The sequence below is a fragment of the Vicia villosa genome, linkage group LG3, assembly GCF_029867415.1.
Source record: "Vicia villosa cultivar HV-30 ecotype Madison, WI linkage group LG3, Vvil1.0, whole genome shotgun sequence".
Classification (NCBI taxonomy): domain Eukaryota; kingdom Viridiplantae; phylum Streptophyta; class Magnoliopsida; order Fabales; family Fabaceae; genus Vicia; species Vicia villosa.
The window spans coordinates 39,857,981-39,871,662 of NC_081182.1; the positions used below are offsets into that span (position 1 = coordinate 39,857,981).

Here is a 13,682-nt window from a genome sequence, read left to right on the forward strand (position 1 = left end):
TTATTCAGATAATCACTTTTTTATAATAACTTATTTTCTGCATTTTTATAATTGAACACGAAACAACCCCCCCTTAATTCGAATTCCATTCGGTTAGTAACAACTAAGAATCCTTGTGAGACGATATTCGAGTCACTTGTCGCTATCTACAGTTTTATTCAAAATAACTCGTTTTTGATCCGCGCGCGACAGCGGATCAATACAAATGTATCAGTGTAATCAGGACCCTCCAAAAGTGTCGGTAAAACCTCAACTGTTTAAAGAACCAAAAATTGAAACATACCGAAAATTTTAACTATAATGAAATTTTCGGTATACCAAAATTTTAACAATAACTACAATTTTCGGTATGAAGTATTAGAAATTTATTTATAACAAAATTTTCCAATATTTATACCGAAAATTTTGGAGTGCATATCGGAAATTTGTTTCAGAAATTCTTTGTAATTCAACTTTTTTCAATAAAGATAAAATTGGGTTAAAAAAATATAGGGGGTGCCTAATTCAAAAAATTGGGTGGCATGCTAGATTTCTCCCGAAATTCAAAGTGCCCACTCGGCCCAATTGAATTATGAAGCAAGTGGACCCCATGGTGCCACAATCACAGAAATGAAATGAAGGATTGTGTTACATCTTCACCATGGTCTGGTAGAGTAGCATAGTCACAATTTCAATGGCCACGGAAATTTGTGGCGGGTCTCTATTCTTATCCGTTAAAACTGAACTTCAACGCCAAAAGCCATTCCTCCATTCTCAACGAACAACAACAACAACCGCCACTAGATTCAACTCATCCAAACCTCGCTTCTCTTTCCGCTCTTCAAATGCCTCCTCCTTTCACCACCGCAACTCCCCCGTCTTCTGCCGCGTTGCTACCACCGATACACTCTCCGACTCCGACTCCACCGCTAAAGACGGCCAGGATCGTCTCGCTAAGGTTTTATTTCCCAATTTACCCTTCCGTTATCACTTGTTTGAAATTCAAAACAGAATAACTGAAACTGAATAACTAACTAACTAATTAACTGTTTTTTTGTTAAGGTGCCGGTGTCTAATATAAGGAACTTTTCCATCATTGCTCATATTGACCATGGGAAATCCACTTTAGCAGATAAATTGCTTCAGGTTACTGGTACAGTTCCTCAGCGAGAGATGAAGGAACAATTTCTTGATAATATGGATTTGGAGAGGGAAAGAGGCATCACTATTAAGCTTCAGGTTTCTGTTTTCTTATTCTTATCTTAACCGAGTTGATAGAATATTTATGCTGTGTATGAATTTTTGAAAATTTGATTATGGTGTTCTTTCTAAGTATGTTTTTGGATTAGTTTGGTTTAGTTTTAAAGTAACTTGTCAAATACTGTGAGATCCTTTAAAAAAAAGATAAAGCTTGTTTTTCATCCCAAAATAATCAAAACCAAGTGTGCTGAGCACGTAATGAATATTTCTAAGATAGATGGATCTTTTCATTATATTTTGGAAAATCTGATTTTCAAATGCTTTGTGGGAATTGAAGTTTTTATGCAATGTTGGAGAAAGGATTGACCTAATTTTGACCATGGCAGGCAGCGCGAATGCGTTATGTGTTTGAAAATAAACCATATTGCTTGAATTTAATAGATACTCCAGGACACGTTGACTTCTCGTATGAGGTATGTGAATGTAATAATTTACTACTGTATTTTATAGTATTGCATTAGCTTTGTCTCTGTTCCATTTTCCTTTTTTTTAAACTCTATGTTCTTTACTATTTTATCGTATTGCATCATCTTTGTCTCTGTTTCATTCTTCCTCTTTTTTTTTTTTTAACTCTGGAGCCACGATCAGATATAACACATATATGGACTTGGAAAGAAAATTTAGAGCCTTTTTTCTATATTGTCTAGTTGTAATTTCAGGAATTTATAGGTGAACAACATTTTGCTAAAATAAATTGTTTCATGTGATGGAAACTAAAACTAGAGAAAATGTTGTTCTTCATCAGAAACCATTTTGGAAAAGTATTGTCTCTGAGAAGGTTTATACTACGGTGATCCAAAAAAACCTTGACGTTCTGGTAGTAAGCTGTCGCATGTCTTTATTTAAACCCAAGTCTTTGGTCGTTTTATATCTTACCCAATTTTTAGAACAAAGAAGGATTTGAAAAAAAGAGTTAAATCAATCACATTCTGACTTACTAATTTGGCCATTTCACTTTGTCAGATTATTTGTTCGAGTTCATGTGTTACATATTTACATGTGGCTAATTTTACAAAATCATCCCCCATCAGGGACACTTTTTCTTCTTATTTTAGTTGGTAATAACCCATCAAAACATTATCAAGGTAATAGTATGATTTTGACTATTCATCTATGCTAGGTTTCTCGTTCACTTGCTGCATGTGAGGGTGCTCTCCTTGTGGTAGATGCATCTCAGGTGAAGCTCCATGGTCTTAATTTTTTTGTTTCCTTTCTAAATTTATAAATAATAACCTATATGATGTTATGGTGATATTCTCACTTTGAGCTGGTTTGTGTTTTGTCATGAAATTTGCTTCCAAATAACAGGGGGTTGAAGCGCAAACACTAGCTAATGTTTATTTAGCTTTGGCTAACAACTTAGAAATTATCCCTGTAAGTTTTCTGTTTTAGTATTCTGCTCTTAGCTTTTCTTTTATTTAATTTTTATTTTAATAATAATGCCAGAAATTCTGTAACAGGTTTTGAACAAAATAGATCTTCCGGGTGCAGAACCAGATCGAGTTATTCAAGAGATTGAAGAGGTTTCTTTTTCCAACTAGACCCTTGATGTCATTACACTTTTAACCTTTCTGTTTCTAGGGGGGAGACTCTACAATTCTAAGTTTAAGTCTGCTATCTTATGATGCCATGATTTATTTTATATTTGACTGAAGCAAATTTATACCAATTATTTGCTTAACATTCTAAAGTCTTCCAGTTCCTAGTTTCATTCATAGTAATTGGAGTGGTTACAGTTTACACATCAGGTGATTTTAAATTTGAGAGTATGTTAACTGGGGCTGTCTTGCATTAGCATTACCTATTGCTTTATTCTTAATTCATGAATTCTTGAATGATGCTGATATATTCTCAAGAAAATTTCTAAGTTGAATTGATTTCTTGAAGGTTATAGGTCTAGATTGTAGCAATGCCATTCTCTGCTCTGCAAAGGTTGGTTTTTGTTCTTTTATGTACTTTTTTTGTTTTGTTTACTACTTTAAGTTATATAGAATTCTGATTAGGATACTCTATATACCTATATTATTTGTAAACAATGAAATTACTTTCTTTTGTAGGAAGGAATAGGTATAATGGAGATTCTCAATGAAATTGTTGCAAAAATTCCCCCACCCGCTGATACATCAAAAAAGCCATTGAGGGCTTTAATATTTGATAGGTATTCTTTAGATTTTGTAAAATTTATTAAACCAACCGATTTGTTGATGAAACGAAGACAACATGTTGCCTGTATACTATAAATTCACACCGACCCTTATTTAAGATTTGAATGATACTGATACTGTGAATCAATTTTGGTAAGCTCCTTAATCTAAAAAGTGTCGTATGGACAATTCAACTGATAATTGGTTGACTTATTTAAGTCCAAAGGTTTCATTTTCATTTATGAGGTTCTATCGGTAGTTCCGTACTTTAGTTTAGTTTATTATATTGCGTTATGATTTTGTTCCTTGAAGGTTAATGTAAGTTCAAGGATATTTTGTTTCATTTTATGCAGATAGCTTCCATAAAATTACCATACACACACTCTCACGCGCGCTCGCGCACACAAATGATGTGTATTTTACATGCATGAAATATTAAAATTCCTTTAGTTTGTGCGGTAGCTTTAACCTCCCTTGCATTTTGTGTCAGCTAATATTCATTTACAAGTGCTATTTATCCTTCAGTTTCTCATATAAATTGTTTCTTTTAATCTTAGTGCAGTTACTATGATCCATATAGAGGTGTTATTGTATACTTTCGAGTTGTAGATGGCACTATAAAGAAAGGTGACAGAGTTACCTTTATGGCCAGTGGTAAGGTAAAGTACCTTTCTTATTTTATGCCCCCCTTCCTCTTCTACCAAAGATTAATTAAAGTTTTTTTTTGTACTCATATTTTTTTATAGTTAAAACTTAACTAAATTTAATTGATTTTCACTCGCAAATTTTTGAATTATTTTATTTTTTTATTTCTTTTCATTTTTTATTTTATTTAAATTAGTTCACTTTTCAACACAAATATGTCCTCTAGAGATGATAAATACGAAAGATGATATTTCTCTCTCATGGGTCATGCTTTTATTTTTTATCTACAGGATTATTTTGCCGATGAAATTGGAGTTTTGTCTCCCAATCAACTTCAGGCTGAAGAATTGTTTGCGGGTGAGGTAAAGTAATACTTCTAAATGATTGTTTTGATGGACATGTTTCATATTGCCTACAGTGTTTACTACTGTTTTTGGTTCTGTAAAGATGATGGGGTAAAAGTAATAGTCATGGAACAAGATATCAAAGAAAGATGAAGGAGTTGTTTTCATAAACTTGTTAATAAAAACCATGGCTATTATTTGAACTCAAACAAAAACAACCTCAATGCTAGAGATGGGGATCCAAATTACTCCTACTACCAAAGAATTGAAGAATCTGAGGTAAAAATACATTAAAGAGAATGACTAATGGTAAGGAAGTCGAATCAAATAATATATCTATTGAAGTATCAAACAGTCTAGATCAAAAGACATAGGATGGCTCACAAAATTGTTTAATGAGATTATAAGGTCTATGAAATAAATAAAAACTCGTGAGGGAAATAAATGAAAAATCAAATATATAAAAGTCAGGAAAAAGAAATAAATGAAAAGTCAAAGATATGGAGTCAAATATTGGAAACATGATTCCTGCTCAAATAGAAGCAAGATATAGTATATATAGAATGCACGTTTAGCAATATATACACAAATTGTGACATAGAAGTGAAAAATGGAGAACATATAGTACCACTATTCTCTTATTTGACGTGCCCTCGGTCATCCATACAAAGTGGGGGAAATAAACCATAGGAAACAAGCATGGTGAATGAAATGGAGAATGTTTCGAACGACAATAAGAACTACAATGTTGTATGAAAAATAATAGTAGGTAGTAAAAAGGCAAAAAGTAAAATACATATTGAAGCGATGCGAATGTTACCAATGGGTGAGTAGTAGTTACAAAAGATAAGACAAGAGCTAAAATGCTATCATTAGAGAGAAAAGCAAGTAGTAGTAATTCTAGAAAATATGGTAGTCTGGTAGAGCATCATTTTAGGTGGCATGTATGTGTGTCGATGGAGGATAATACAACTGCTGAGATGAAGAAAACCATATGCCAAATCACTAAGAGAGATTTAGTAGTAAATGTCTACCATTGCCCTTTGGATCTAATACATGAAAAGATTTTGTGGCATCGATTGATCCATGAAGTCACTCCCCTTGTGGAAAAACAAAATCTAGTGGCTGTTGTTGTTATTGTATAGTACTTTTGTTTCAACTATCTCCTCATCCTTTTCCATTGCTTGTGCCATGTGAAGCGTGGAAATAAATAAGAGATAAACAACTTTTAAATTGACATAACAAATATTATGAGAGATAATATGTGACACTGATTGACTGATGTATTGTTTCTCCTGAATATGTTTGTGTTTGTCTAGCATGTTTTATGGCTTCACAATTTTGTGTTGAAATGACTCTTTGTTGCTGTTAATTTTGTATCGAAATATAAAAGAAACAATTCTAATTCATTATGAATATTGATATCTCGTGTTCTGCTCTAATAGGTGGGCTATCTATCTGCATCAATTAGAACAGTAGCTGATGCTAGAGTGGGTGACACAATCACTCACCATTTTAATAAGGCAGACAGTTCACTACCTGGATATGAGGAAGCCACTCCTATGGTGTTCTGTGGCCTGTTTCCCGTTGATGCTGACCAGTATTGATTTCTTATCTGCTTTTGTTTTTCTTGTTGAACTAGAGAGTTGTATTGTTACTCATTAATGTTGCTGGAGTTAATAATAATTCTTTTTGTTCTGTTACCAGATTTCCTGATCTACGGGATGCACTTGAGAAGCTTCAACTCAATGATGCTGCACTAAAGGTGGCCTTATATACTGATATGCTGGATAATAGTGCATCTTTTGTTTTAGGCTATCGGAAAGGGGACATAATTGGCATTTTCTATATATGCTATCATCTTTCAGTTGTAGCTTTCTCTTTATCATTATAGTTATTGTTTTAGCAAGAATAGATTTAGCTAGAATAGTTATTCTGTTGCATTTTTGAATTAGGATTCTTTTGTGGAAGAAACATTCATCTCAAATCTGCTAGGCATAGAGTTAACTTAAATTTTACCATGTACGATCTGAATGCATGGTTCCCCTTGATATATTGTATCTCATATGTAATTTAATCTATCTCAATTTTGTAAACTCACAATTTTCCGCCCTAAATATCCAATTTTGTTGTCGTGAAGCTGAAATTGGTAGGATTTTTTATTAATTATTTGAAGAGTATATTTTCTTTTCTGGTTTTCAGTTTGAACCTGAGACCTCAAGTGCTATGGGATTTGGTTTTAGATGTGGATTTCTGGGACTTCTCCACATGGAAATTGTTCAGGTTTGATTTTATTAAAGTATGAAGTATCTACTCTTTGACTTTCATAGAAAATGCTTGAATGTTCTTATAGTGCTTAGTTCTTAGAGATAAGGTTGAAAGTTCGGATTAACTTCAAAAACCTGGTCTTATATTTTCAAGCACTTTATGTTACAGGAGAGACTTGAGAGAGAATACAATTTGAGCCTGATAACTACCGCCCCAAGTGTTGTATACAGAGTAACCTGTGTTAATGGTGATACTGTAATTTCTTCTCATTCCTAAGCTCCCTTTCTATGTAATACTTTATTTTTATAAGCGATTCATTAAAATTGAATCTCCTTTGTATTTTCAATTGTGTAATATTGACATAGTCATTTTGTCCAAATCACATAATGCTTGAAGGTTGAATGCTCAAATCCATCTTTACTTCCTGAGCCTGGTATAAGAAAATCAATTGAGGAGCCGGTTGTTAAGGTTATTTCTTGCAACTGTGGTGTTTATTGTTCATTATTTTCAAAAATTGAAGCAGTTCAGGTTAAACATATTAATTTATAAGTATTGTGTGTGCACACACTTATACATGCAATTCTTGAATACAGATTGAGATGCTTACGCCGAAGGACTATATTGGTCCTCTTATGGAACTGGCTCAAGAAAGAAGAGGGCAGTTCAAAGAAATGAAATTTATCACTGAAATTAGAGCATCACTGACCTATGAATTACCACTGGCTGAGGTAATTGTTTGCATCAGTTCTTGTTGGTTTACCCTTTAAATCATACGCCTCTGTTTAACTAAGTTGGGATTCCATGTATCTGAATCTCTTTGAATATCAAACTTGCAGATGGTTGGTGATTTCTTTGATCAGTTAAAGTCAAGAAGCAAGGGATACGCCAGTATGGAGTATACTGTTATCGGGTAATTATATCTGGAAGCATTGTTTATGATATAACGCTATTGAGTGTTGGCAATTGTAGAATCCCTGATTGGTCTAATTAAAGTAGTTTTCATAAATAATTAAATAGGAAATACCTATAATTTAGAGATTGTAAATTAATGCTGAAATAGTGATCTTGAAAATGAGAGGTAAGAATGGACTGGGGTTAAGAAAATTTCTCTCTAGCAATTTCAAAATATTCCGAGATTCAAGTGAATCTCTAAACCATGCAACCTTTGGTATGACGTGATCCCAGTTTTTACCTCCAAAACATTACTTACTGTGTCTTACTTGACTTGCATAGTAGCATGCTATATCCTCCTTACTGTAACAGAACCCTTGATTCCAAAACTTCTCTTCATAACATAAGTTAGGAATTTTCTGCTCTTAATTCATATGCAATACATACTATACCATCTTGTGTGTCACTTGATTGTGGAGTATTTTATTTCAGATGGCCTGTACTACGTAGCACCATGTTAGTATATAGAATATAGAGATTTAGTTACGATGTAAGTTAGTTATTTGTTTAGTTAGAGAAGTGTTTGTATAAATAGGGGAATACAATGATATAGATGGGAATCTTTTGAATATTATAAAGTGAAAAGAGTATTTTCTATTGTGAAGGGGAAATGATTGAAGGAGAGATTCTCTCATATTCTATCATATTTTCTAAATAAAACGTTCTTTCTTTGGAATTCAAATCCTGGGTTCCTAACAATTTATCCAACCTCTGGATCTTCAAGGAGTGCATGTGTTCTTGGAGAATAGGTAGGAATACCATGCAATGGAAGAAAAATAGTTGGGTTCGAGACTTCAAGTACTCAATCAACCTTCAATCCACCCGCGAAACCACCAGATCGGGAGCCATTTACGGCAGCAGTGAAAGTTAAAGTTAAAAGCTGTTCAACTATTCCCAGCAACTCCACCACACCAAACCTAATGAGCTAACCCCAAACTGAGGTTAGTCTGTAGGTTTTACATCCATTTTCTTCTCAAATGCATCTCGAATGTGGAAGTTATGAGAGAGCTGTAACAAACAATGTTAACCAATCAACCTCAATTTTAGTTTTGAGCTTAAATACCCAAGCCCAAGTTCTTAGCAGCAAGGAGGAAGTCTAGAGCATGATCCCTGTGTTTAGCACTACATCAAAGCGGAAGCAATTGATTAATACTCTGAAGAAGAAATTGCAAATATTGAAGTTTCAGAATCTACTATTTTGATTTCATTGTTACTGAATACAATAGGTTCAACTCTATTTATAGAGTAGTAGTTAGGTTAGACTAACTTCTAACTTACTTCCTTAAATCAAGGGAACAATTCCTGAATTCAAAGAGCTGTTATAACAGAACCTATCTAGACTAAAAGCATCTCTAACTTACTTCCTTAGAAATTTTTTCCTTCCCTCAGCATGCTGTCAACAGCGGGATCTTGGGGAATGATTTTTTTCTTCCAACTGTTCAACCTGAAATGATTTTAGTTGATTGCAACCTTGAGGACAAGGTTATTTTGAGGAGGGGTGTATTGTTAGGATATAGAATAGGAAGAATCAGTTTTAGTTAATTATTTGTTTAGTTAGAGAAGTATTTGTATAAATAGGAGAATACAATGATAGAGAGGAGGTCTTTTGAATATTGTAAAGTGAGAGTATTCTCTATACCCTTGGAGAAGAGATTCTCTCCTATTCTATCATATTTTCTAAATAAAGTGTTCTTTCTTTGGAATTCAAATCTTGGGTTCTTGACATTTTACCTTTGTATATACCTTGTACTCTTTACTGGAAGAAGATGGAGTTTTCCAATTTGAAGTGCATTATACTTGCACTTACATTTTTTAATGTTATCTTTGTCCCTTGTTAAATGGAATCATAATGTCAAGTGTGAGAAGGCCGTTTTTGCAAAGAATCTTCCTAATCTTTTGTTATTTAATTTTCAGTTACAAAGAAAGTGATTTAACTAAACTCGACGTACAGATAAATGGTGAATGTGTGGAGCCGTTGGCTACAATTGTGCATAGAGATAAGGTAATTTACTAGTTCTCTTTTCTTTAGTCTATATATGGATTGTAAATGAAAGTGTCTGGCTCTCAGGAAATTGCCTATACAATATAAATAAAACTTGACAGCATATTTGTGAGATATACTCATGTACCATACCAGATTGGAAAACCGGAATTGAATGTATTCATTTGATATGTTATTTTTTATCTAAAAGAAAATTCTGGAAAAGCATTCTTTAACTCTGAACATCTATTTTTTAAGTAAATATTCCAGCATTGAAAAAGAGTACAAGTTATAATATGAAATAAATTTGAATGGACAAAACTTACAAGCAGTTAAAGATACAATGTTCTTATTGTTTACATGTTAAAGTATTATTCCTGGATTAACATTTTCTATATTAAACAACCACTCAATAAACGAAAACCCACTGTTTAATCTCCTCTAAATTGTTTCCCCTCCAACTGCACTGCCCCTCTCTTTCTGTTTCTGAGTTTGCATGTCTCCTATTTCAGCAACACACCATTTCTCCTTTCTCCATATATTTTTCATTAAGTGTTCGTTAATGCTTTGATAAAATTAATATAAATAAATCACCCTTGTCAAGATTGCAGCTCTGATATTGTTTCTTTGGTTTTTTTATATATTTAAAAGTTATAATCAATTACAATTGTAATCTATCCTAATGGAAGCATCCGTCACTATTTTTGTTCAACCATTGGATTTGCACTCAACAAAATAAAAATTGTGATGCTTCATGGAATATAAGTTATACCTTTATAGTTAAACTTATATGCATATTCATGATTATGCTTTTTTATTTTATATCGAAGAATTGTCAGTAAATCAGTAGAGGCTTGTATTTTCAGGCATATTCTGTGGGAAGGGCGTTGACTCTAAAGTTGAAGGAGCTCATACCACGGCAAATGTTTAAAATACCAATTCAAGTAAGAATTGAGTATTCCTAGAATGCTAATTAATATAAAAATTATCTTCTATGGTTTTTCTACTTTATATGTATGCCTCTGTTTACTCTCTTTCTTCTCATCTGATTCAATTATGAAGAGTTGTTTTAATTTTGTTAAAAATATTGAAACTAACTGCAATAACTTGCATATTCTTGGTATCTTTATTTTAGGCATGCATAGGAGCTAAAGTGATTGCTAGTGAATCTTTATCTGCAATAAGGAAGGATGTATTAGCCAAATGCTACGGTAAGCCAAGTTGCAAACCTTTAGGGACCTTGCATAGATAATTTTAACCATAACGTTTTATGTTTTTCCCAACGTTTTTAAAATTTTCTTGTCACTATGGTTCTCCCTTGTACAAAAGAAAATTTCTTCCTCCTTGGTAGATATTTAGTAAATATGAATAGTAATTTATTTTATATAATATCCTTGTTCCTCTTAACTTCACTTTCCTAATCCTGTTCTGACTTCTTTTCAAATTTTTGGTTTGATGATACTCTTCTAGGTGGAGACATTACGAGAAAAAAGAAATTGCTTAAGAAACAGGTACAATCTAGTATAATATGATTAATACCCTATTTTCTCTCTCACTTCTGGTGAAATAAGTTATTGGTAGTTGTGTGTTTTTCTTCAATAGTATTTTGGGTCACATAGAAAATGAATTTTGTTGCATTGGCATGTAGTGGAAATATGAAATTAACTTGCCAATACTAAATTTATGTTTTCATCCTGAATTTTACCTTAGATTGTCCAGAATAGTACTAACGGCTTTCTTCTTCAACCAGGCTGCAGGAAAGAAAAGAATGAAATCAATTGGTAAAGTTGATGTGCCTCAAGAAGCTTTTATGGCGGTTTTGAAACTGGAAAAGGAGGTAATCTGACCATGTTTTGCATGTAAGTTACAGCATTGTCTGAAATTGTAAATACATTGAGAAAATTTGATGTATTTTTTTGGTTATTATATGATCCAAATGTTACACATAATTCTTAGTGCATATAAGATTGGTGATAGTTTTGACCAAAAAAAAAGATTGGTGATAGTGATTCTCTGACCCGAAGAAGTTGAAAGATTTGGCCTTGTAAGTGTTATGCTGCTAATAAATACACAACTTGGATGACGATTAAAACAACGATTGAAATTATTAAAAAAATAACCTAACATTTCTTAATTCAAGAACCACAAGAACATTGTTCATACTAATAATGATTAAACACATGAAATTGAAAGGCAAATTAATAACATTAAAACATAAATTAAAATATATAAATCAAACACATAAAATATCATGGCTGAGTCAAGGTAGCACTCTTGCTAGATGATGTAGTTTTTCTTGGAGAAATTATTGTTGTTGTGAAGATAATTCAATACTAGAACAAATAAGATGCTGATGAAAGTCGCACTTAAAAACGTGTGTCACACTAGCCTTTGAATTCATTTTGTTCCTGTTAAGAGTCCCACATTGGGCGATAGATGGCCTAAACATGTTCTTATAAGTGGGGGCAATCCTCACCCTACTAGCCGGTTTTGTAGAGTTCAGTTAGACCCAACCACATTTTTTAACATGGTATCAAGAGCCTCGTTTAAGATCCGGTGGGCCTCGGGCCACCCACCATTTATTTCCACGCTTCAGTTGTCTAGTCCTGGGCGTGAGGGGGTGTGTTAAGAGTCCCACATCGGACAATATATGGCCTAAACACGTGTTTATAAGTGGAGGCAATTCTCACCCTACTATCCGGTTTTGTAGGGTTGAGTTAGGCCCAACCACGTTACAGATATTGTATATTAAATGTAATTGAGATGAACAATAAATTCTCTCAAGATACTTTAAATACTTCGATGTGCTTTGCATTATTGAATTTTATAATGTAATTGGAATCATTTCAAATGGAATTTTTGTTCTTATTAATTGATTGTAAAATAGTTACATTACTTGCATTTATATGTGCCAAGTGTTTGCCTACAACAGTAGCAATTTAGGCTAGAGCTAATGACCGACAGGTGTCAATTATCTGAACAATTAGCATGACTAGCTTGAGTAGTTAGTTATGTAAACACAATGTTTGATAAAATGCTTAATTGGTGTCATAACTAACTAGAGAGTTATTTATGCAAGCTATAGGAAATATACTCAAGTTGTTTGAGTGAAATATGTGTTGAGTTTGGTGATAAGTTGGTTGAGTATTGGAGTTACCTGTAAAAATTATGTCATTAACATACACCGTCACCAATAGGTAGAGAATTGTGTGTTGTGATGAGTAGATGAACAGAGAAGGGTGACATTTACTGGCTTTGAAGCCAAGTGATAAAAGTGTAGATTGAAGGCGTTCAAGTCATTGCTTATGGACCTGTTTAAGTTCATATAAAGCCTTGCTTAGTTTGTAAACTGCAAAGGTATTCCCATCATTAAACCCTCGAGGCTTCACCGCATATACCAAATCATCAAGTAGGCCACTAAGAAAGGAAGCGTTCACATCTAGATGTAGAATAGACCATTTGGTCATAGGCTTCTCCGTGTATACCAAATCATCAAGTAGGCCATAAGAAAGGAAGTGTATCTAGTTGTAGAATAGACCATTTGGTCATAGTGCAGTCATACTCATGAGTTTGATGGAATCCACTGGCCACAAGTTGTGTCTTGTGTTTGTTGACTGTGCCATTATGGTTTTCATGTGTGATTATGTTTGCAGTGCCTCATACTCAGCTTGCATGGCAACCTTTCCACTTAGGATCAAAGAGTGTCTATTTCACTGTATTTTAGGTTCATAATATATCATAAGTAAACTTGGAGGTTGCTAAGGTTGCTTCAGTCACCAGTGATATGAAATGAGGCCCCGGAGTCAAGATATAAAGCACTTGTATATGCAGGTGTGTTGTTTGTCATTAAGGCACTAGGAGGATTACCAAGTGTTGGAGTTGGGTGAGCATGAAACTTATAGAATTATGTAAATTTTGTGTGTCTTAAAGGTAGATCACACTACTTGTATTTATATTAGTATTACAATAAATACATTGAAGTTTAATGAATAAGCACTAACCTAGGAAGTTATTTAATCTAGGAATACTATTAATCACTCTAGAATATCTACAATCATAATTAATTCTGACACTCCTCCTCAAGTTGGAGCGTACATGTTAAAATACACC

The 13,682-nt window shown here is 33.3% G+C and overlaps 1 protein-coding gene across 1 annotated transcript; it reads left to right on the plus strand.

Moving 5' to 3' along the window:
- Positions 1–624: 624 nt before the first annotated feature.
- On the plus strand, positions 625–11,521 carry LOC131661069 (translation factor GUF1 homolog, chloroplastic-like). Its single transcript, XM_058930475.1, has 22 exons — positions 625–937; positions 1,042–1,218; positions 1,566–1,652; positions 2,360–2,416; positions 2,548–2,613; positions 2,700–2,762; positions 3,127–3,171; positions 3,297–3,397; positions 3,946–4,042; positions 4,319–4,390; positions 5,818–5,972; positions 6,080–6,137; positions 6,575–6,655; positions 6,809–6,895; positions 7,037–7,108; positions 7,234–7,368; positions 7,477–7,550; positions 9,506–9,593; positions 10,439–10,516; positions 10,708–10,783; positions 11,043–11,083; positions 11,323–11,521. Exons 1-22 carry the CDS (start codon positions 674–676, stop codon positions 11,416–11,418), a joined length of 2,070 nt encoding a protein of 689 aa, XP_058786458.1. The 5' UTR covers positions 625–673; the 3' UTR covers positions 11,419–11,521.
- Positions 11,522–13,682: the final 2,161 nt, after the last annotated feature.

Bases quoted from the DNA above. Each gene is read 5' to 3' on its own strand.
- LOC131661069 (XM_058930475.1), top strand. From the start codon at position 674: ATGGCCACGGAAATTTGTGGCGGGTCTCTATTCTTATCCGTTAAAACT. The intron at 938-1,041 runs GTTTTATTTCCC...TTTTTTGTTAAG, and splicing joins GCCAGGATCGTCTCGCTAAG to GTGCCGGTGTCTAATATAAG. The intron at 10,517-10,707 runs GTAAGAATTGAG...TCTTTATTTTAG, and splicing joins TGTTTAAAATACCAATTCAA to GCATGCATAGGAGCTAAAGT.